This window comes from Venturia canescens, chromosome 2 (assembly GCF_019457755.1).
Source record: "Venturia canescens isolate UGA chromosome 2, ASM1945775v1, whole genome shotgun sequence".
Lineage (NCBI taxonomy): Eukaryota > Metazoa > Arthropoda > Insecta > Hymenoptera > Ichneumonidae > Venturia > Venturia canescens.
This window is the reverse complement of record NC_057422.1, coordinates 2099418-2123700: the sequence shown is the minus strand read 5'-3', so window position 1 is coordinate 2123700 and position 24283 is coordinate 2099418. Positions and strand designations below refer to the sequence as shown.

At 44.4% G+C, this 24283-nt stretch overlaps 2 protein-coding genes across 2 annotated transcripts in view; both read right to left on the bottom strand.

Moving 5' to 3' along the window:
* The window catches only part of LOC122407097 (nucleolysin TIAR), a 610998-nt gene that overhangs the window by 550393 nt on the left and 36322 nt on the right, over positions 1 to 24283 (bottom strand). The gene's annotated exons all lie outside the window — the stretch shown is intronic.
* On the bottom strand, positions 9857 to 23890 carry LOC122407096 (atrophin-1-like). Its single transcript, XM_043413082.1, has 2 exons — positions 23710 to 23890; positions 9857 to 16339 (listed from the first exon to the last, which is right to left on the bottom strand). The coding sequence occupies exons 1-2, from the start codon at positions 23722 to 23724 to the stop codon at positions 12899 to 12901; spliced, it is 3456 nt and encodes a 1151-aa protein (XP_043269017.1). The 5' UTR covers positions 23725 to 23890; the 3' UTR covers positions 9857 to 12898.

The window sequence follows — 24283 nt, the reverse complement described above, 5'->3', positions numbered from 1 at the left end:
CGAATCCTTAACCCTCCTAGAATCGAACTCCTCCGAGAATTTCGCTTCCTCTAAAACTTATATTCGCAGCTCTTTATGCCTGTGTACGCAACTGCTAAACATTCTCATGTACCCAAAGGCATTCCGAGTGATGCCATTGATCATCAAACTTATTCGTGGCTAGAAAGCTTTAAAATCATTTCCATTTGATGGAGAAATTTAGGTGCACGTTGAAAATGTCATCCAATCTGAAGCCAATCAAATTAGGAATTAGACCTGAATCTGTGGTTCAAACGTTGGTTTTTTCGAGCTTAAGAGTCAACGGATGATGGTATACGCAGCGCCAAGTGTCCAAAAGTCAAAGTAAAACCCGTTTCTACCAGATTTCGTCGTGAATATAACGATTACGCGAGTATAAAAATATTTAAAAATGTGATTCAATTAACCGATTCTGGCTGTGCTTCGTTTTCGGACAGCAGATTTTTTTCACCAACGCTCGTCACAAAGATTATTTTATCACAAATTGCACACGCATTTGTTACTTCGCTGCTCATTACGAAATTTATTTGTCGCGATTTCAGTAGAAATTCATGGAGAAATCCAGTCTGATATATAACAGCAACCGTATTTACTTTTATACGGGAGGCGCCACCGTCGATTTTCACTTGGTCACGCGAGCACGATCCACTTTGTTTTTCCTTTGAAAGAAGCTCATCTGTCATTAAGTTTCCAATTTCGAGGATGTAGTCCTTTTGATTCGCTGGCGCAAATCTTCAATTCCGGATACACGAATCATTATGTATAGAATGATACTGGATCATTCGTCATTCAGGTGTGCACTGAAAAAACCTAAAGACTTCAAAAAACGTGGCAACTTGATGCCAAGTATATTCAAAAAAAAGCGGCAATATACGACCTTTTTTTAAATATATCATCAGCTTTTAGAAAAATATATTTCAACAGGCAAACTGATACTTGACGAAGGCAGCCCGAAAGAGTGTCTGTTTTGAACCACTAACATCTATACCCATTACATATTCAGCCACTACGATATACGTCATCAAAAATGGCTGAGGGGTGCGATTCGTAATTGCTTTAGTTAAGGGATGCCAGTTTCTCGTTTAGTTGTGTCTGTGTTCTGGGCAATGTATACATATATTTATGGCTATAGATCGTGGCAGATCGGTAAAGAGAGGCGCGTAGCGGAGGGAGAAAGATTGTTGGAAAATGAGCATCGGTGTGCGAGTCAGGAAAGGAAAGGGGAAAAGGAGTGATAAAAGAGAAGAAGAAAAGGGCGAGATGAGGGGTGGAATAAAGAGACGAAAGAGATGAAGGCAGCGCCAGAAACAGCAGAACTAGTGGTACCAGTCGACACGAGAAAGAAGAGGGAGGAAGGTTCAGCACCGTAGGGTGGCTATGAATTTAAATTTCTCTAATTAGGACGCGAAAGCGAGCGCGCGGGATATTCGGTGGCGGCGGTGATGGTACGGTGATCTCTACCCCGTGCCCTTGCTCTCTTTCTTTTTCTATCTCTTTCTGACAGTGAGTGAGGATGCTCTTCGGACCAGCCTCGCTGATTTCACCACTTCTGTACCGATGGTGGCGCTATGCCCTTTGCATCGTTAACTTTCTCAACTATATTTTCTAAATGATACGCGTGCAACAAGAAAAAGGGCGTTAGGGCCATTTTACAGCGACAGTGTGAATTTATTCATTGTTTTTTTTCTATCTGCCTGTGCTCTCTGCACGTCAGCCGATTTTTATCCATCGATCTTCGTTCTCTACTGATTTTCTTAAAGTAGTTCATGCACGAAACGATTTCCTTAAGAAAATCTTGAAATTCACACAGAGTTTGAATGGGCAGTCGACTGAGACGCATATCAAGTTTTAAAGGATTCGTCTTATTGGTTATTTAGATAAACGTGTTTAAATATAAAGAAAAATACACAAGGTTATAAAGACTATACGTAAAAAAACGTTCACCTTTTCATATCACGAATGTACGCTTCTTACGAAGTTTATAAAAAAGTACACAATAACAATGAAGTATATAACAAAGGTCTGAGAAAAAAATCGAGACGATTGTCTTACTTGTAATAAAAATATATTACGTTAAAAATTGAACGAAATTGGTAATGAGCACTCGTAATCTCACATTTGCTTATTTCGGTATTTTCTTTCTTCTTGGCTTGACCCATTCCTGTTATAGCCTTCTGTCTTTTTATCAACACTTTTCTCTTGATCCATTTCTCTTCGTGGTTTCCCCTTTGCGTTCTCTAACGCAATTTTTAACGTAAAAAGGTGTAGTATTTTCGCCAGGGACGAACGAAATTTCGGGTTCAGTCAGTGATGATGATAAGTTGAAAAAATATATTTACAATTACGAATTAATAATTCTGATCTCAATTTAGAGTAATTATACCTTTAATTAGGGAGTAAAAATCGATCCAGTTTAGACACCCATAAAATACGATCCCTCGGGCATGATCTACCTCAAATATTTTTTCCACCTTCGTCGTGTTCTTCAACAATGTTTTCTCACCATTTGAATAGCGGTATTCTAATCGCTTATTTTCTAATGCTTTGTCCACGCAATAACTTTGTGATTGCTCAACCAAATGACTATTCCGTCGTACCTTCGTGTTACCTTTGCCATAGAAAACCAGCACGGGAATAAATACTATCGAAATAATTCGAGAAAGAGTATCAGGCTCATCGTAAATCCACCTAAATACACCTACTACGGCGAAACTATGTGCTTTCTACCTTTTCTTTTATCTCCCTTTCTCTGTTTCTCTTTCTCTTGGTTTCTTCCGGTCTCGGCCGCTTGGTGTACTTTCGTACTCGGTTGACACCACCTGACTCAGATTTGTTGCTTCTCACGTTCTAACCGAAATTTATTTGACGCCCCGCGGGTTAATTAACGCGCGCCCGCCCGTGGTGGTTGATGCTCGAGGTCTCCAACGAGAGGAACAACCACCACGGCCAGACCAGGGCCACAGACTCGTTCATGTTGCTCTTGCTATTTCTCCCTCTGTCTCTCGCTTCCTCTCTTCTTCCCGTCGCCTCGCCCACTCTTTCTCTCTTGGTTCTCTCTCTGGAACAGAGTACGGCGTGGCTTGGTTAAGAGAAACGAGGATGAGAGAGCCCACGAGAAAGTAATCAAATGCTTGTGTACTGAGAGATGATTAACGCGAGCCCGACAGGTTGAAAATGATCTCGTGAGCCTCGTATACTATTCAACATCCCCAAAGAAAAGTCGATTTATTTCATTTAAATAACAATTTGTTCAGCCAAATGAAAATTACAACTGCGATCAAATTTTCTGTGGGCTAGAAATGGATTTTGAAAATAATCAAGTTCCATTTCTTATCGTTATAATTACAAGAAAAATATTGTGTCAATTTGATGTTTCACACTCAAAATTCGTATCAGAAAATATCTGCTCGACGATCCTCGTTCAGATTTTCGCAATTTAACTTGGACGAGTCGGTGAAAGGGGAACTCCTCGAGGATTCATTGCAATAAAATTCGCATTGATCGGAAAAATATATTTTCTTCGCGCAAGCAAAGTTCTACGCTGTAATTATCTAAACTTCTGGATATTCCCACGCGAGAAATAGTGATTATCAGTTTTTAGTAAATCACTGAAAGATCAGGAGTCTCCGTTACGTTTTGGACAGCTGGACGATATCTCTGTACATTAAGGCGGAACTCCCATTAGCAAAGGAGGGGAGTGCGAGCTAAGACGACAATTTAAAACTCACTCTCGTTCCGAGATGCATACATTAGTCGACGTGGCAAAGATTTCGAGGTTTCTTAATTCTCTCCGGCTCCCTTTTTCGCTCTCTTTTTCACCATTGAGTTTTGTTATCTGACTATGCCCCGGTTAATGACGAGGGTCGAAGGGACCTAAGGGTTGAATATTCGAGAATCTTCGCTGGGAGTAAAGAGCCCAAGATTGTCGATAATTTTCACCGTTTCTTCTCGCGCGGTCTTTCAGGCTCGGTGTCTCCAGAGCGCAGGCCAAAATCGTTGGCGTTCGAATGAAAAAAATATGTACAATTTTTACTCCCCTTTCTGGGTTTACCGACAACGGCGAATCGCGAACGAGACAATGTGGAAAAAAATTTGAAACAAAATAAAAATTCAAACGAAAGATGTTTTCCTATAGTCGAAACAGGTTCGACGTTGTAGGCAAGAGAGAAAAAGCGGTTAAATTCAGTAGTCTGAATAACGACTCGACGAGAATGACACGTGACACGAAAACTCACCGAGGCCTCTAATGAATTTTTGTATGGCGCATGAGGTAAAAAAGAACCGACGCCGTGTACATCAACGCTCCACTACAGAGAGGGGCCACACCGCGATGTCACGTCGCATCTCGTTATTCAATTAAAATTAAACTATCATCGAATTCACGGTAGCGGCCGGGTAGAACGGGATGGAAAAAAATGGAAAAAGAATTACGGTAATTAAAAGTATTGATTATCGGGTGTTAAACGCCAGCCGTGGATAGCGAAGTCTCGTGTGTAGAGAGCACGCGAGAGAAATGAAAATAGATAGAGACCCGGAGAGAGGGAGGGAGAAAAAGAGGGAGAGAGAGAGAGAGAGAGCAGAGGATGAGAAACAGCGGAGAGCGGAGTTGCGCTAATGCGGGCTCGTTCATCTGTTCATTAAGTAATGAACTTATTAAATCAGAGCAAGAGTACGAAGCAGAGTGGGTGAATAGGATAGCGAGCTTCCGGATACTTTACGCGATATTATAACTTACACATTTGTTTGCTAAAACATTGTGTGCAGTGTGTAATTCGTGTAACAACGAGAGGGAATAAAGGTTCAGTGTACTCCTGCAAAGTCCAGAAAAAAAACCAAAAAACTTTCGTATCGAGCGAGATCCTCGTTTCCACCCGGACCTGCTACGTCATGGTAACCGCCGGAGAGCGTTAACTTTAATTGGAGACAATAACAGATAACGCTATTGCAGGCTAATGTCGTACAATTAATTGGGTGTATCATCGAGCCCGCCAGGGCTGGCGTTTCCGTTCAGCGAAATTTTCATACTCGCGTTTCCGGAAGTTCGAACTCGTGACCAGGAATTCTGCTTTAATGAATCCGAATCCGGAATCCGAATGGACGAAGAAGCGGATAGAAAAGAGCGAGAATTTCGGATAATTTGAAACAGCGAATGGGCAATGGACACGGAAAACATCTGCAAACACACACAGAAATGATTGGCGCTGATGCCTCAAAGATAGAAAGTCAGATCCGCATTCATTGAGATATTCAAAATATATTCAAAATACTGGAAGTGGTAAAACCAGTGGGACGATGTTAAGGTTGCGACTGCTAAAAAAGGTTTCGAAGCCGGAGATAAGCGTTGCGTAACATCGAAGGTGTAACTTTATAAAAACAAACCTGACTCGAGCGTTAAACCGCAGTCCAGTCACCGATCGTCACTCATCGCTTCCTTCCACTTCCAAATGGCTTCTGCCAAGCTACGAATTCAGGGCCTCCAATTGCAAATATAAACGTAAACAAAACTTTTGGCCTTCCCATCTCTTCTCATGTGTTTAGCCGTCGAGAGCTCGCTCAGTTCCGGTTAAGAGCGTGAAGAACATAAAACGTTGAACTTGAGCAGTAACGTTAAAATCACTGCTGACGGTGTTGAATTCCGGAGCGTTTGCTCGTTGCCATTTTCGTAATAGTATAAGCCACATAAAGTGTGCACCTGGAATTTTCGAGAAAACGAAAGGGCTCAGCCCCATGAAACTTTAGAAGGGTTGTTTCGAGTCGTTGAGGACAAGAAGCGAGAAAGAATGTGTGCTGTTGAGAAGCTCACAGGAGGGATGGATGACTGGCGAACGAAATGGCTCAATCCAAAGGGAGCGAGGCTCGCCGAGTTACGTGAATGACGCTCTTTAAATAATCAGCAATTGTTGCATTACACGGAGTACGAACTTCCCTACATTCTGGCTGGTCGTAACGCAATGAAAAAATGGAGAACTGCAAACCAAATCGCTTAACCCATACAGGTTTGAAGGAAAGTAATGACTTTACGTCTTAACGTTGCCGAATGGTCGATACGCAGTTGACAGCTATAGCTCCGGCCATATAACGCCCTTCGAGACTAAAAGGACCGGGATCGCGAAGGTAGTAGTGTATAAAGAGTTCTAAAAGTGAGTGAAATTGCCGCACAGTCTACTTTACGAGACGAAGTATTGCTAATATCCGAAGCACGAGAAGAGAGGCCCTTTTCCCTATTTTTGCCTTCCCCCCTTACTTTCGCAATCTTCTTACCGAGTCTCTATCTCAGTCCCCCTCTGTCTTGGTACGAGGCAAAAGCCTCGCTCGTCGCCGGAGAGAGCACAGTCGGGTTTCTCGGCCTCGTGCACCAATTTTCCTCCTTCTTTTTGCCCCCTTCGTGTGCACGCGTGTGTCTGTACGCGCGTCTATCTCTGTTCCTCTCGCTCTTACGCTCAGTAGCTCCAAATCCTATTTCTATGCCCCATTGTCCCAGGACGCCGCAATGACGTCGACGCCACGCCGTTTCATGGCGCTCGCGAGAGACGCGCTCCTGTGCCGAGACTCCTTAACCACTCGGGTCCGACCCTTTGCGACATTTTTAGTGGCTATCAAAAACCAGCGCCGGCTTAATTATGAGGGTTGAATCCGGCTGTGTACGAAGCCACCCCCTCCGCCCCGGCAACCCCTTTCCGCGTGCTGTTCGCTTTCTCTTCCCTCTTCTGCTCCTCTCGTTATTTTCTTCCTTCTTCGAATGTTGCTACTCTGCACTCCTCTCGCTGGAAGCCTCTGTAATTTACTCTCATATACGGTTGAGCTTTTCTACCCCCTTTCTCTCTGTCTCCAACACACTCGTTCCCCCTTCTGAGTTTACGTTGCCCCCGAAATTACCAACAAGTCCGGTCTCACAAAGGTGTGCGTAGTTTTTTGGGCAGGAAGAGATCCGACGGGAAATAATCAATCGATTGAATCAACCGCTTTTTCAGGCTTCGAATCTCCTTTCAGGGGAAAGGGAACTCAAATTTAGCAACCTCCGAACAACGAGTTAGGGGGAAACTTGATTAATATTCAAGTAAATAACGCTTACGCGAAATTCAATTTTCTGTAGTGAGCTGGGTATATTGATGCCGGGCAACTGGAAGGGCAGAACTCTCGGCAGCTTCTGCAGGAAAAAGTCCTGAAAAAGTACGACTTGCGTTATTCTGTTTGCTTAGAATCTCAAAGCATAATCCTGATTCGTAAGCTGCCCCGAAAATGAACAAAGTTTAAAAGACTCATAGCGTTAAAGCTACACGCTTGCTATGTGCTCCGGTTCTAAGCACTTCGAACAACACACGGTATTCATTAAAGTTTACCCTTAAATTACATATGCCATATGTTCTCAGAGTTTGGACATATACTCGGCACCAAAATACCCGTTAAATCTAAGTACGCCCGGCGACTTATAAAAGGCTTAATATTTTTAGCTCTTAGCTCCCTTTACAATAAGTTATGATGGAGCTGCATCGTTCTAATAGTTCTGTAACTATTCTATTTTTTACACTCGATGCAAATCCCTAAAGAAATTATTTACAGGATGTAATGCTCACCAGAGAACTACTAACTTCAAAAAGCTTTACTCGAAAAATGGCGTCAGGATTTTGGGCCCCTCGAAGTTCGATTTCAAAACTTCGACATCAGTTTCAATCAGGAAGAACGTTTATTGGAAGCCTGAGAAACATCGAGCCACAATCGTTCAAGAAAAAAGTTACTCAAAACTGCAGTCTCTGATCGACGTCTTTGCAGAACGAAGATATTATCGCGGGAAGGAAAAAATGAGAAGAAAAAGACAGCAAACTGAATGCTACGTTCGATCGAGTTGCTATGAAAATTCAAAATTCAAACCCATCCTGAACGACTATGGATCGCGCGAGGAAGAATCGATTCCCAAAATTCGAGTTTTTCCATTTGCACTAGCTTACCCAAACGTCATCAGCCTCCAGGGATAATCGACAGGATTTTTTGTAATCTCTGTGTAAATGGATGGTTTTCGAAAATCAAATAATTCTGGCTTATTTCTGGTTACATTTTTCCGTGCACTCGAGAATTTATAATTGTGAGGTTTTCATTTCTTCATCGAATTTCGAATCACTCAATAAATATTCTTTATAGAAGATTAAAAGCAATGGCTGTATACTCTGGTTCTCGAAAGGCGTTTCATTTACATAACCGTATAATCCTACTTATTAGAGTCGTACAGCAGGCTAATATCGTCTCGTTCGCCTCCATCGTAAGTTTTCATTTTATTCTCCCTCGTTTTCATACCTGAATCAACGTTATTCCAGACAAGCTGAATGTTATGCGAACTCCATAGAATATCGACCGATCTTAGCGCTTCATGATTTTGCTGCGAATGGAAAGTGTCGGTTTTTCAACAACAAAAAGTTATGACTGCCAGCACCACGAAAAAACTAAGTGGGTCCTTTCAAAAGAAATAAAAATGTAGGCCTCGCTTTTTATCAAAACTGAGGATCCCTTTTCCCTGAATGCATAAAAACTATCCATTTGTTGGGTTTACGAAAACACCAAATATATCAAGTGGTAATAAACGTCAAATCAAATATTCCGAAATGAATAAATCAACGCGTATACAAATGCTATTTTTCATTGGCAACGATACCCAACGATCGCATCAACTTTGTGCAAAGATAGTAAAAAACGATTTGGGCTAAGAGAACGTGGGTCGTTGCATAAATAATTCATAGCATACATCATAGACATCCTGGATTATGTATTACAACTTTTGTAGCGTAGGAGAAACGCCTACGGGCAACAAACACATTGAAAACTGAACAAAGTCCGAGACGAAGAGGTTTTTCTCAATCGTGTATTACGTGTCTCGTCGAGCCGAGTGTTTTTTCTTGTCACCATTTTTCAATAACCTCCGAGTCGCTGTGGTCATCGATCAAAGACGAAAACGCGCTGCCGTAGTGAGGAGGTCTCCGGGATAAAATAGTTGACAGGTTGTCAGTTTCAGTAGCACGCTGATCCTTCTCGACAACCGTGAACACTTGTCGTTAAAAATGCTTCTCCGTCAAACATTTCTGTCGCCCTGTCCTTCCTTCGATTCCGCTAATTGCAGCCTCATTTTTTAATCTAGTGGACACGAAACCTCTCAAACCGATGCTGCCTTGGGACAATCTTCATTTCGTACGTTCAATATTTTGTCCGCTTATATAATTGGCTGTTATTCAATATTTACTTACTTTTTTTAAGTGGATTAAGAATTTGGTCATGGAACTTTTGGAGGGCCATTTGTAGTTTATTTTACAGCAGACAAAATAACTTTTAATTCATTATGTGACGTGAGTATGCCCAGTCCCAGATCGTCGATAAAAACTGTCAGTCGTCAAGGAGTAAGACTTTATGAATGTCTAAAATTGCGGTCATCTACGAATTTCAGTATTTTTTTTTTTAGTACCTCTCGATGCTATTTTTCTGTGCTTAAGATGATGGATCAGTCGGTAATCACACCTCGAATTTTTGAAATTGAAACTCTTTGACATCGTTCGTCCGATTAAAATAATAAAAATGTCATCGTACGCAGCACGATCGCAAAAACCCGATGACATTTTTATTTTTTCGATCAGACGAACGATGTGGAAAAATTTTCTTTTCAAAATTTGCAGCTATCTCTCTCGCACTCACGGTTGTGATTACCGACTGATCCATCATCTTAACGTCATTTTTACATCAAAATTACAAATATTCACGTTCGATAAAAAAAACTCGGAATTACAGAAGTAGAAAAACTCAATAGTTATGAATACAAGAGCAGGAATAATGATGGAAAGTGTAGAATAAAAACAACACGTTGTATTTACAAATTAAGTATATACCTTAATACTCGGTATTTTAGTATATTTACAGCAGTAGCACATTAAGTTATAAATACACGTAGACTTATAAAATGGTACAATCTCTGCACGTTTTTAAGTCGTATCAAAAATTAATGGGTATACGTTTGTACACACACGCACAGAAACATACGCGAGTGGATTTAGCGTACGGCGGATGGTTATATCCGGCGCGAGATTGGGTGTACACCGCTCGTGCGAATAATAACTCTGTGCGGTGCGTGAGTCCTGCTGTGGAGTAGCTTTTACGGGGAAGAGGTAGCAGGAGCTTACGGAAAATTCGTGAAAAACGTTGGGAAATCTCTTGGTTCACGCTTTTGAGTACAAAAAACGGTAATAAATTAAATTCTCGTATAAAAAAGTCGCGATAAGCGGTGAACCCGGAGAGCTGTGAAACTTTAGTGGAGGGGAGATAATGAGGAGAAATGAGGTGATCAGAAAAATTCGAGGCTGGTTTACATGGCTCGGCAGTGGCCGGAAAGTCGCTGTTCTTTCTTCGTTTTTTTATCATGTTGCTTATCGAATAGTTAGTTTTTTCACTGCACGATACCAGGAATTTTCGCACTTACAGTTGCCACGTCAATTCTTACAAAAATACGGGCCGTTTTCCTCGCAGGGAAACTTGTGCCAGTACCAACAAAACGGAATCGTTCTCCGTCCTACTTTCTTAAATGCACAACTATTCGTTCAACGTCACGTTGAACTCTGTACATCTGACAAGCTACGATGGATTTTTCCGAAGTGCCTACCTCAGGAGCTCGCGCATTGTGAGCCGAAAACCACAAAGAAATGGTTTTATCATTTTTTAATCGGTGCATCGAAACGCACAAACTCTCTCAAGTACAAAAAAACAAACCGTTTTAGGGAGTCAAACTTCGTGACGGATCGAGACTCTTAAAACGCTTGAGCTGCGCCCTGAACTTTCACCTCGTGAAAACCGGCGTCTCTGTCCCTCTGCACCAGCGACCGCACAGCGTTTTCTCTCGGACTCTCGTTGTCTTCCGTCTCTTCCTTTCTCTCCGTAATTCTCTCTCTCCCGAATACACGGTCGACTTCGGCGACCTCAAGAAAGGAGAATCCTCGTTGAACTGCAGCTTTGTCGCGGAGTTTCTTCAGGCCACACACTCGCGATAGAACAGCCGTACACAGGCGAACGCGAAACAACACAGATTCGTACATATTCATAACGCACACACGCACACACACACATACCCGCACATTCATTTCCTTTCCACTTGCCTGCAAGAAGCAAGTTTTTTCCGAGACGACCTATTGACCTAAATGAGCATTTGCATCGACGCATGACTCTCTCCAAATGGCGAAAAATTGCGCGTGGATCTATTATCTTATAACACCTCTCGAACGAAGATGATCCTATTCCGGTGATATGACACGTCGAACGACCGAGTTCACCTTCCAAATTAAATCAATTCCTACCCTATTATACGGTAGGAAAAAACTGCTGCGATTGGAAACCGATAAACGGGGAGCGTGTCAATTATGATTTATTTTCGGTTTGAAACGAGACCGAGTGTGTATTCTGCGGAAATTGCTACACTCAAAACTCGAAAACCATTTGCATGTATATACATTATCGATGAAACTGCCGGAGGCTTTTTTCTCCAGCTTCGATTTCTAGCCATATTTTTCCTACTTGCTCTCGTCGCCTTCGCGTACAAACATCGAGCGTGCCCCGGGCGTTTTACCAGATAAATTAATCTCTCGAAACTCCGGTGTTACCTCTCGAAAAAGTAAGCATATACACGTGTCTATATATGTAAAGAAAGGATTCGGTCTCGATCGGAAGATCATCGTTTCTCCCGTGTCCCCGTTTGGCGCGCTCGAAATGTATCCCTCGGATCTCACCAAAGGATCCGGATCCTTGCCAGTCGAATCTTCGGAACTTTCGTTCTTCCGGGAGAATAAGAAAGCGCAAACTTTCCATCAGCGCGGTTCATTATTGCCGAGTCTCCTTCGCAATATCTCGAGAAGCCATTCGACAGATTTTTGTCAGATGAAATTTGCGTTCGTTACGAACAACCAATCGATGCAAATTTTCCGGAGAATCATTTCTTTCGATCCACTTGATCCAGAATGAGAAAATGGAAGCGTAGCACCGCCGTGGCGTAGTTTCGTTGAATGCTGCAGCACTTTTTAATTGTTATATTTTCATGAAAAATCGAACCTTCCCAAGAAGAGCACATGTGAACGAGTTCACAGCAAGATCTTTTGAGTCTGTATTATTTGACAGAAGGCGTGCACAGATGCATGTGTACGAATAAATATAGCAGCGGGGAAGCGCAGGTCCATCGGAGTTCGCACGCTCGATTACGGTATTTTATGAAGAGAGTCGCGGGTCGAAAGTAAGGCACGCATACAAGTACACACGCATACAGGCGCTGAGGTTATATTGTGGTTGAAAAGCAGGATATTCGATGTGCGAGCCGGCAAGAGCGGTGCGCGACGGTGAAAGTGGATGATATCGCAAACTGAATGAACCCGCGCGCGGCTCCGAGGCACACTCGAAGCGCTCTCGTTCTCTCGGTACTTCCGCTGACGCAAGACACGACGTGAAACACGACCACTAATCAGTCGAGGGATGCCCGATCGCGAGTTCTCAACGTTTACGCGTAGGTGAACACATGATTTTGTCTATCTAATGGTTTCCCGTTGATCCTATCGTGCCACCTCCACGTGTCACTTTCGCGCGCAGTCACTCCGCATTAGCTTAAAGAACGCTCCCGGCTCGCGCGGTTTATGTTAGTCTTCCTTATTAAGTTGAGCCAGCCCTTGGAATGTGGGTAACCTTCCAAGCAGCATTCCTGTCGTGGAACATCGTCGTGGGAATAACCTCTTATCAGCATTCAAGTGATCGCTCATTTCAATATAAATAAAGTTCTTTCTGTACTCATGAATAATGATGAAGTTCCCTCGACGATACTCTTCCTTAATGTGTAATGATTTCTCCACTAAAATACTAAGGCAAAGGGGAACTCGATTTACGACGACTTCTTCGTCGCTTGGGCTCGACTGACTTCGTTGCTCGCCAACACGGCCTGGGCATCGCTCTTCGACGTCGATCTTATGTCCTTTCTCGACTCTTCGTAGCCACCGTGACTGTTGAAAAATAATGCAACTTGCTCATCTCCGGCCAATGGCTTTTCGAGATCATTCGGAGCCCCCTCGAGCCCTTGAACCGAAAGAACCTGCTGAACTATCTCGTTGTGGCTGCTTTGCTGATGCTGCTGGTTCTGGTGTGTGCTCACTTGGTGCTGTTGAGCACCATTCGCCACGGCATCTTCGTAGACTTGTTGCAATTGTTGAGGTTGCGGTGCACCTTGAATTTGCACCGGAGCACCGTTCGGCTGCTCAATCGCAGCGAGAATGTCTTGCAAGAGACCGTTCGAAAGCACCTGGTCGTGTCTTATGCTTCCGTCTGAGTTTTCTGTACCGAGACTGCCATCGGCCGATTGGATTTGCAACGTGTAAGTTCCCTTGGAGCCTTGGATTTGGAAGCCGTCAGCGCCTTCCGCCTGGAGCGCGACTTGCAGGGCTTCGTTAGCACTATCGTGGATGCTGGTGTAATGATTGCTCGTATCTTGAGCGAGCTCGTTCGAGGCATAATTTTTCGCTTGGCCGTAACCCTGAGCGGTGAGAGCGGCAGTCAGCGCCTCGGCCGAGAGACCGTTTCCACTGGTGAAAGTTCCACCAGAGGCGTAAGAGTTTTGGTGCTGCCCGTGGGAATGTTGACTCACGTCCTCGTGAGAAGAGTAGCCGGATGAGGAGGATTCGGAATTTGCGTGGACGGCGTTGGTGGTCAGAGCGGCCCCTGCCTGATCAACGTTCTCAATACTCAATGGGATTGGATTGCCATAACTATCCTTCAGCTCCCCTTGCTGCTGTTCGTGACTCTCCAAGTCCAGCTCGTGGACCGACGGCGTAGGGAAATTCGTGAATTGATGCTGGCTATTACTATGTTCCGAATTAATGTTTCCAACGAGAGCAGAAGACTGCAAGGAATTTGTGAAAGTTTGATGATGCTGAGCGCTAGCTCCGCTGCTAGCCGGATGTCCGACGTCTTCGAAACTGTTAAGTTGGCTGGATATTTGAGATCCCGAGTTCTGGAAGCCACAGTCATGACCAGCGGGAATACCACTTCCCCCGTGAATCGGTGCCGCACCGCCGTGGACCGGAGTTCCGTAGGTCGCAGTCAGCCCCGTGCTGCCCATGTTCTTGTAGAGGTTTCCACCGGATCCGAAATTTCCAAAGCTCGTTGATATGAAAGAGTAGGCTGGTCCGAAGTTCGGTGCGCCGTAAGTGAGGACCGGTGCTGGTGTGTTGAAATCGTTAAGGGGGAACGGAGTGCCGTATTGAACGTGTGGAGCAACGACTCGAGTGTTCAACGAAAATGGATTGTCTTTGGCGAACGAGTTGCCAGAATTGAACGAATGTCCTAGGGAGTTGGAGAATGACGATTTGAAAGAGTGTGCTCCACTGAGGGATGGTAATTGCTGCTCAATCGGTACGCCGTAATTTATCGAGGGCTTGGAGATGGGTGGAAGGTAACGATTGATGTTGGCCATAAAAGCAGGAGGGATTCGTTCGCGGAATTTAATGGGAGCCCGGTTTCTAGGTGGAATGAAGCTGGCACTCATGTGTGGAGGTGGCGGAGGAAGAGGACCGAATCTCGGTGGTCCGTGGCTTCTGTGATGATGGTGACTTCCGCCGCTGGAATGCTTGTTGAAACTTGATGAACCGAAAGAACTCAAACTGGAGTGCCAAGATCCACCACGAGGGCTTTGAGCAGCGGGATAACGGCCACTGGGCGAATAAGACGTGGGAGGTGGTGCACCGTAGGAGTCAATAGGAGGAGAAGGTCCAGGTTTTCCAAAACCCCCGAAAGAGTTGCCACCGAAGTTGGGTGATGGTCCGTCGTAAGGCAATTGTTGGACGCTAAGATCGCCACTGCCGGCAAGGAGAGCGTGCGAATCCTGTTGATGGTTGTTCACATTTGGCGGAGCTCCGTAAGTGTCCTGAGGCAAAACGGGTAGCGCGACAGTCGAAGTAACGTCGGAGTGGAAAGAATTTGAAGAAGCACCGGAGAACGAAGACGAGCTGAAGCCTCCGAAGGATCCGCCGCCGTCTTGGGAGAATCCGTGCAAACTGCCGGAAAGCGGACCGGCATCGGGCAAAATCTCAAGATTCGGTACCTTCAGTTCGCCACTAAGGGCGTGATCAAATTGTCCGTTGAACAGGTCGGAGCTACCGAACAGGTTACTGTGATCGTTGGATGCGTGGTGTTGATTGTGCTCTTGATGTCCAGGAATGCTTTGAGCAGGTCCTTGATTGTTATGAAGTGGCTCCGACTGTGGCAAAGGTGGTGGAGGTAGTCCTTGAGAGTTCGTAGATTGAACAACCGATGATTGGAAATTTTGGGCTTCCTGGTTGTGTATCGGTTCGCCGTAAGAGTTGCTTGGTACATTTTGCTTCGGCGTTTCGATGACGAGGCTCGACGAATGGCTATCCGACAAATGATTGAACGACGACTGGGAAGATGAGCTGTGAGAACTCGAGATACTGGAACTCGCCGGTGGCGGCCCGTACGTGTTGTCAACCGCCTCGTGGTTATTGGGGCTTCCAACAAGGCCAGCGATCGGTTGCCATCCGTCGTACTTTATGTCCGGTGGAGTTGGAGGTGCTGGAACTCCCGGAGGTGGCGATTGAGGAGGCGGACCGTACAAGTCTACGTTGGGTCCGTGTTGTCCATGGGGAGGTGAAGATTGAGGCGCTGATGGAGCTGAAAAGTCGTTCGAGGGTGCGGCATCGAAGGGCACAGAAGGTTCTCGATTCGGAGGACCATAATGCTCCAGAGAAGTTGGAATGGGAGGACCATGTCCTCCGGGTTTGTGGCCTCCGAATCGAGGAGGTCCGAACTGATGATTCGGCGGTCCAGAAAACTTCGGTGGTGGTCCATGAGGCCTTGGCGGGCCGAATGACGGAGGTGGTGGACCGAAGTGGAGTTTGGGTGGACCGAAACTTGGCTTAGGTCCGAAATTCGGCGGGGGAGGACCGAACGGTTGTTTCGGAGGCCCAAAATGAGGCTTCGGTTTTCTGGGTGGTCCGAACGAATGCGGCGGAGGTGGCGGCAGCTCTGGAGGCGGCGGCGGGTGAACTTGCACGGGGCCATGTTGCCCGGTAAGTTCTGGGGGCCCGTAGACCGGTGCTGGCCCACTGAAACTTCCTTCACCTGGCGGCGGACCATACTCGTTCGATAATTGTGGAGGCGCACCGTAAACCTCGCTTATTATTCTGTCTTCAGCAACGATTTCATCTTTTGTTTCCGTCGTATCTTTGTCACTCGTCGATGGAGCAGCCGATTTGTTGATGACGGCAGAGGCATTTTGGCCGATCAGAAGAACGCAGAGGAGCGTGGAGGCAATCTGAAATCAATATTAACACATCTGTGAAACCATGTGCAAACTGGACGACCCTCGACAAAACACGGATTCGCTGCAAAACCCTTTCACTATTTTTCCTAGCTACTAATACGCTGCTCATTAACGAGTGCCTGAGCGTTTTTGTACACACTGTGAACAAGTACGAGTGATCATGACGCAAGAATTTTTAATGAACGATGAGCCGCATTGAGCGCTCCCGTACGCATCGAATCCCATCAAATGCGTCTTGCTATCAAGCCACCTGCTGAGTCGCTCTCCGATCGAGGTTCGTATCGATGACTCAAGCCAAAGACTCCTCCGGAACATTCTGCTTGTACTTATTGGTGAGAATTTATCAAGTGTACAATCAAAAATAATGTGAGCTTTTGTAGCTCAACAAACATCGAGCCAATCTTAGACACTCTTTTTGGTAACTGTTTCATTATTTATAGCCGTCGGCCGAAGGTTGCGTTCCATTGCTGCAATTGCAACACGCGATATGCCCCGATACCGAGCTTCGATTGCTTACGGAACGTAGCGAAATATGAAAGTCTGAAAATGTATGTAAACTCGTCTTAAAATTGACGCCTGTATTTTCTCAGTCATTCAACAATCACCGCTCTCACTGCCATTCGATTCCGGTCGATTTTTTTCGTATAAAAAATGATAAGCAATGATTTTACCGAGCTAAAAATTCATTCTCTCTACACATTTTTCAACGCGCCATAATCTCGGGAATGAGAGCACCCATCCACGTGATGATGAGTGAGACTGAAGCTCGTTTACACGCCTTAATCATCGCGAAAGTAGAGATCTTATCCGCGCAGCTCTGCACACGGGATTAGCTCAATCGTAGACACACTTTGCGGATATATAGCGAGCATTGTTTGACGGATCGGCGGAGGCCGTGGGACCAAGATGTTACACGCGTTCGTACATCACTCTCGCAATGTTCGTGCTCGCATAATGCGAGCGTGTGTACAACAGTTGCGATTCGACATCGAGGGATGAGCGAATTCGCGTAAAATCATTTCAAGAGCTCTCTCCAAATGGATGTGAGAATTATGTAAAATCGTGCTCGCCTCTAACACGCACGAAAGATGAGAAAGATCCGTGGTTAATGTGGGCATATCGCGAACATGCGTATCGTTGCGTCCGACACGCCACTCGACCAGAGTGGCGTAATACAGGTTTTCGCGGTGCAATGTACCGGTATGCACACTCGCATCTACTCAAATCGTCGCTTCAATTTGCGAGGAGGAGACGCGACGTAACGAGATGCGAGAGGATGAGAGTGAATTGTACAAAATCGTCGTTTTTATGGGATTCAACAAAACACGCTCACGAACACTCGGCATAAAATAAACGAACTTTCTACAACTTGTTAAACTTTTGTTATGTTCCCGAGAATTTTGTTGTAAACCGAGAAAACAGTCTTGAGAATTTCGACATTTAAATATCATTTCTTAAGACTGTTGAAAGGCAAATTAAAAAAGAAGAAACTGCTTGAGTAAGCATTTTTAAGGTAGATCATACCCGATGGATCGTATTTTATGGGTGTCTAAATTGGGTCGATTTTTACTTCCCAAATTAATGGCAGAGTTAATAATTTAAAATTCTAAATAAATTTTTTCAATTTATTTTTTCGTGAATGAATTTACAGGTCATTAATTGAACGGGGATCCAACACTGACTGAACCGAAATTTCATTCGTCCCTGGCTAAAATATTTTTTATGTGAAAAATCGCGTTCGAGAGCGCAAAGGGAAAACCGCAAAGAGAAATGGATCAAGAAAAAAGTGTTAATAAAAAGACAGAAGGCTATGACAGGAATGGGCCAAGCCAAGAAGAAACAAAATGCCGAAATAAGCAAATGTCAGGTTGTACGAGTGCTTATTACCAATTTCGTTCAATCTTTAACGTAATATATCTTTATTGTTAGTAAGACGATCGTCTCGAATTTTTTCCCAGACCTTCATTAAATATTTGTTATTACGTGCTTTTCCATAAGCTTCGTAAGAAGCGTTCGTTCGTTATATGGAAAAATAAACGATTTTTTGCGCACAGTCCCTATAACCCCGTGTATTTTTCTTCATATTTAAACACGTTTAATATAAATAACCAATAAGACGAACCCTTTAAAATTTGATATGCGTGTCAGTCGATTGCCCAATTGAAACTCTGTGTAAATTTCAAGACTTTCTTAAGAAAATTGTTTCGTGCATGAACCACCTTAATATGAACAGTCCAATATCCTACGAATCATTCGACTACAAAATAGCGATAGTTAAATGTCGAGAAAACAGTGCTCGAGTATAATACGATTTTTTCGAAATCCTAAACAATTTCGAAAGACCATTGTCTACAATTGCGTTGAAATAAATACAATTATTCTTCGTTATTTAGCCGAGCCAATTAGGAGAAATAGTTATCCAAAGCACGCAGGTTATTGAACGTCAGAAGAGCGTGTTAGTCGCGTGCTCGAGTCAAGAATGCTGGCGAAATCGAGAATAAGAAGAGGTCTTTCGTGCGGGTCACGAAATAAGAGAGAGAGAAAGAGAGAGAGAAATCTCAAGAAATTTATTTCCTCCTTTCCTTCGTCTACTCAGTGGAGGAACTCGAGTTTCCGGCGCAAACAAAAATAACTCGTTTATCAGCTTCAAAATCACAGGTTTTCTATCCTCAATTTAAAAATTCGGGTCTTACAAAATACTTATTTACACGGTTTTTTATAATTTTGAACTGTTTACACGGTTTTTTCTCCCACCAACAATTATAAGAATTATCATCGTACTCTCGATGCACTCTCAGTGCTGCAGGTACAAGAAGATTCAGTGACCCAACTCGAGTACCTCGCGCTGGTATATGTTTCGTACGGTACGAGGGCAAAGTAGCACGACGGCCGAGATGCAAGGTCGACATAATAAGGCCCGCAAGGTACTTTCTCCGACGAGACGACGAGTTTAAGTCCAATAGCGTATTTGCGAGAAACGTCGAAGCCCAGGTTAAGAAGGTGTTCTTCAGCAGTGGGAAAAAGCTGGTGTTAGTCGTCTCAGAGTACGCACACATAAATACATTACTTCGAGACTATTTATTTGTATATAAATAATGTGTATAGCAGAAGGTAGATCGAAAGAGGAATGAGAAAATAAGGGGAGAGAACGTTGACGTGACTCTTGCTAGTGCTTCACGAAACAATTTCATTAACGATCGACGTTATTAGGATCCTGAGACTGAGGATCGGATCATCGGCCGCAGCGATCTCACTTTCTTGGCAGATTCATTTCTGCTTAGTCACATTACAACTGAGAATACGGAGGGGAATCGACACGGCTTTTTTCTTCTTAATACCGATCTAATTATCCGATCAAGATGTTCCGCTTGATTCCGTATGGAGAAAATGATTATTTACAACGGAGGGAGCTCCAACTGTGAAAGATACCGCAAACGAGATCTCCCGGGGTTTTAAAGTTTATTGAAGATTGATCTTTCGTGAGGAGCAATCACGATCGAATTTGTGTTTAGCTTCGTGACCGGAACCATTTTTTCGTAATCAATCTGTCTCAGGATGGGTGATTAACGAGAAAAAAATGGTTTTCTTGACTCGAGTACTCGCGTCAGCAACAACCGCGGACTTTCGACTTTGATGAAGATTAAAATTCTCATCCGAAAGTTGGTCACGTTCGCAAACTAGTTTCAGGGGTTCGATTTTGTTTTTTTTATCGATCGATTTATTTTGACGGTGATCGCAAAGTGCGAAAAGCAATGATTATGAATTTACCGAGGCTTTGGCCTCTCCGAGGAAAATTCACAATTTTTTGTTCTCAGCGTTGCATATTGTCGAATCGTAAAAAAGACAGGCACGATGAGACAGACAACTCGAGCACGAGAGTCCGATCGAAACGATTGGGGTGCGCGGACTCCGGCCTCTTCGAAAAGGGAACCGGAGGAAGGTCACGTACAAACGTAATCCAAGGATACTCAGTTGTTAGGTCGACGAGAGATCTTATTAGTTGCCCTGCAACCCCGACCGGCTCCCTTCCTCCCTCCGCGTCGCGACTATTTCAGGCTTTTTGTACCTTTTATCTTAACAATAAACAGTCCCTTTTCCCGTAAATGCGTTTACGATCTCGAGCCTTAAAAAGCTTTTGATTCTCGCGAGTTACTCTGCAAAAGTGCACAACATTTTTTGTCCTTTTTAACGGAGCTATAAATTCCACAAATGGCATTAACTTTACTGCCATAGAACTATACTGCTGAGTGAGAAATACTCACAGTAAATAAAACAGTAACGACTAAACATATTTGCAAGCATTTCTGAACATCCAAATGCGAAAATAATTGAGCAGAATGAAGAATTTTCACGTTTCCAAGCCGCTCCCTAGAATTCCCTTGAAACGGTGCACGAGAACAACGCAAAAGCGTCATCGACTCGCGAAACGCGGACAACATCGTATGCTAAATTTTCACTCGAGCGAAGATCCAGCGAGTTTGAATTTCACGTGGGAGGATCGACGCATTTGCGTTTACGAGAAGTCGAATCCCCTCGAACGCGAGTTCGCGCCTCTCCGCATCGCCGATTTTCGCAACAACCACGTGGTGATTCTTGTATCGGTACTTTCGCGTGTTCAGTAGTTATAACCGTTCGCGCGCAGACCGTAGTTAGAAGCGGGAAGGCCACCGGGGTGTGCAACGTGGCCATTATGCTCTCGTCGTTGTGGCGAGACTCTTCTCGCGCTCGTAGTGTCGTACGCATATACGGAGTGTAATAGTGGGTCGGTGGGTTATTGGAGATCGCGTGGGCGTTTGGGGGCAATGACGGTCGTCATCAATTTTATTTCCTTCCTGACACGAAATGCCCGGCGCTACAATTCTGTGGAATTTCCTTTGGCCTCGTTGAACGAAATATTTTACCGTGTGCACTTCCGCTTTGTCGCTAATTCTTCAACGATAGTTTTATTACCATGCTCGATAATAAAACAACGTTTGGAGGAACTAAATCGAGGAGGGAAACGTACTTCCTCCTTGTACGACTGTTTTGTATTGTAAGTCATCACGTGATTCGATGGTTCTAAGAACGAGAGAAGAAAAGTAATCTCGTTGTTTAGAAAATAATCGAAAAATTGGTCATTCGCCACGATTACTCAATTACGAGGAAAATAAATTTTCTTTTATTGCGAATAATTCGATGTTTACGGTCTTCTGCTGAAGAAGCATTTTCTCATAAATGCTCGCCTCTGCGAACGGCATCTTTGTGCTGCTCTTCAATCATCTATAATTCATTCTCCTCTCGGTGCATATTTAAAACCCTGAGAAAGTACGATAAATCATAGAGATAAACGAAGTTGTGTTACATTTTGTAGAAATGTGACTCGATATTATTAACAGCATTTCCTTCCGCGTCGGCCCGGCGAGTTGTTCCACCGTCGATGCCCATTTCCGCCTTGGCGATCCTCGCTCTTCACCGGGGTCGACGCGCTCGCGCTTTCCCGTTCGAATTACGCGGGCCTCGACGCGATTTCATACAACCGCATCGCGATGAATCGGGAAATAAAAAACTCGCGCGCGCCTTCGGGACTCTCTCGACTCTCGTTTTCAGGACTGGGATCCCCGCTGACGAGCACTCGCTCAATTATCGACTATTTTTAGCGGGATGAGAGTTTCGACGTGAAAGTTATCGTGTAATTGTCGTTATTAAACGGTCGTAATAGAAACATTAAGAATTCTTTGTCTCTTCGCCTTAATAGATTTCAGGGCGAAGATTCCTTTTTCAGGCTTAGAAACTTCCAATGTTTCCAGGTCCGGTGCCACAGTAATTTTTGTTTTTGTAGCAGGAGATCTCCTTTTGTGGAATAACGTCAGATTGAAAAAATCAATCTTTCTTAATTCTTAATGTTATTTAGACTAAAAAAAGTACTTTCGAAGAGATCCGAGCGACGGTACGAAACGGAGGGTCCTCTCAATTTTCTCCACAAGGAGAAACGACAATTACCGATTTCTTGAAAATACTTTCGTCGAAAGTGAACGAAATGAAGAAAGAAATCCGATGCTCGTTTATTTCGTTCGTGAATTCTTTAAAGTTAAAATGCCCGAAAGCGCACGACGAGATACAGATTCGAGATAACCTGAAGAGTTTCGGATATCGTTGAAAAGAGAACTTGCAGAGAGTCTCGTGTATATTACGTGCACGTGGGGATTCCAGGTCGGATCGGCGCAAAACGAGGAGTTCCGCAAGTTGGAAAAGTTTATATAGTATATTTTTCCTTCGTCTTTAATTGAAGAAGGTGACGCGCGACCCCTTAATTGATTCGCTCGGTTGGATAAATAAAAGAAAAAGTAATTGAAAATTAGAATGTTCCATTTCTCCGGAATCCCTCTCTAATTTCTCACGCGAACATTGTCAATTTTGAAAGTAATTTGACTCTTAAGCAGGTGCGATTATAAATTTTCCTCCGGGTCTGACTTTTTCAACCCGTCCCTGGAAGCGAGCTGAAACTTTGAAATTTCGGATTCCACCGAACGCGAGTCTTAATCCACGAAGAAACACAAGAAATTAGCTCGCTCCGGTGCGACGACAACGTCCAAATAATAAATGAATAGCAACAGCCACGCTCGTGTCGATTCAACGTGAAACATCCCTTGGAGAGTGCAACACGCGAGACTACAGTGAAGGAGCATGGGAGGAGCCCATCCACAAAAGTAGAGATTGGCGTTGACCCGCGCGAAACGAAAGCTCGAGAGAAGGCTGAGATACAGAGAGCGAGGGAGCGAAAGAGGAAAGCAGACAGTGCTTTGGCAAGGCGAATGAGAACTCCATGCGCACACAGGGATTAGTATTATGGAGGAGAATGGGCCAGGCCAATGTCGAGACCAGAGTCCTGATAGTGGAACCCGGCAATTACTTAATCTCTTGCCCGGAATCGTCGTCGTCGTCGTCGTCGTCGTCGTCGTCGTCGTCGTACCGAAATTATCGGTAATGCATGCTACGTCCTCGTTTCCACGACGCTCCGACTCCCATATTAACCTCGAGATTTATTCCTCGCTCTGTATATGCGACACGATATTCCGGAACGCGATGTAGAGCTATTTCAAATTAGCACCGTTGATTACACCCTGTTACATCGAACGGTATACCTTTTTGACGAGGTTTCCTTCTCGACGACAAGAGTAACTGGGAATACGAGGCTTATTTTGAGACGCGGGAATCACGAAGAGTTTTTCCCTTTCGATGAATCTATTTAAAAGGAAGGCTCGATGATCACTCACTCCGGCCCTTTCTCGTTGGCTAACCAGCATCATTAACGAGCAATCGCGACTATTTTTCGAGAGTTTTGACCTTTGGGTTTCACAGCATTTATCGATTTCACCACCTACCTTAAAATTAGCCATGGCACTCGAAGCTCGCGTCTCTCTCGAGCTCCCACTGCACAATCCGACGGATAATTGCTGCTTAAAAACGAGGAAAAACGGGCAATAAAGTCACTGCATTTGTGCCTCGATGCGTGATGTAATCCCGACGTGCGCCGAATCCTCCAACCGATGTGATCTCCGCGGAATAAATATTGTCTCATAAAATAATACGCCAATCACCACCACGATTCAACACTTTTTTCACGATTACGAACTTCACCCGTGCTTAACTCCCGCTCGGCGAGCCTGCGCGGCTCAGTTACTACTCGCGAAGAGTCACTCAAAAAATGCTCAGCCTCGTGATCGCTCTGGCTTATATATAGACTCGTCGGCGTGGGGTCCTCCGCGTGTATAATGCCACACACTCGTCCCAGTCTCGCTCACTCTCTCTTTCTCTCCCGCCCAGACACCTTCGCTCTCTTTCTCTCTCGCTCTCTCTTTCTCTCTCTCTTATAGTTCGCCTGGTGCCGGTCACATCGCCGAGAAGGCCAGCTCTGTCGGGAGGTAGTACGTACCGCTGCGCCGCGAGGAGAAAGAG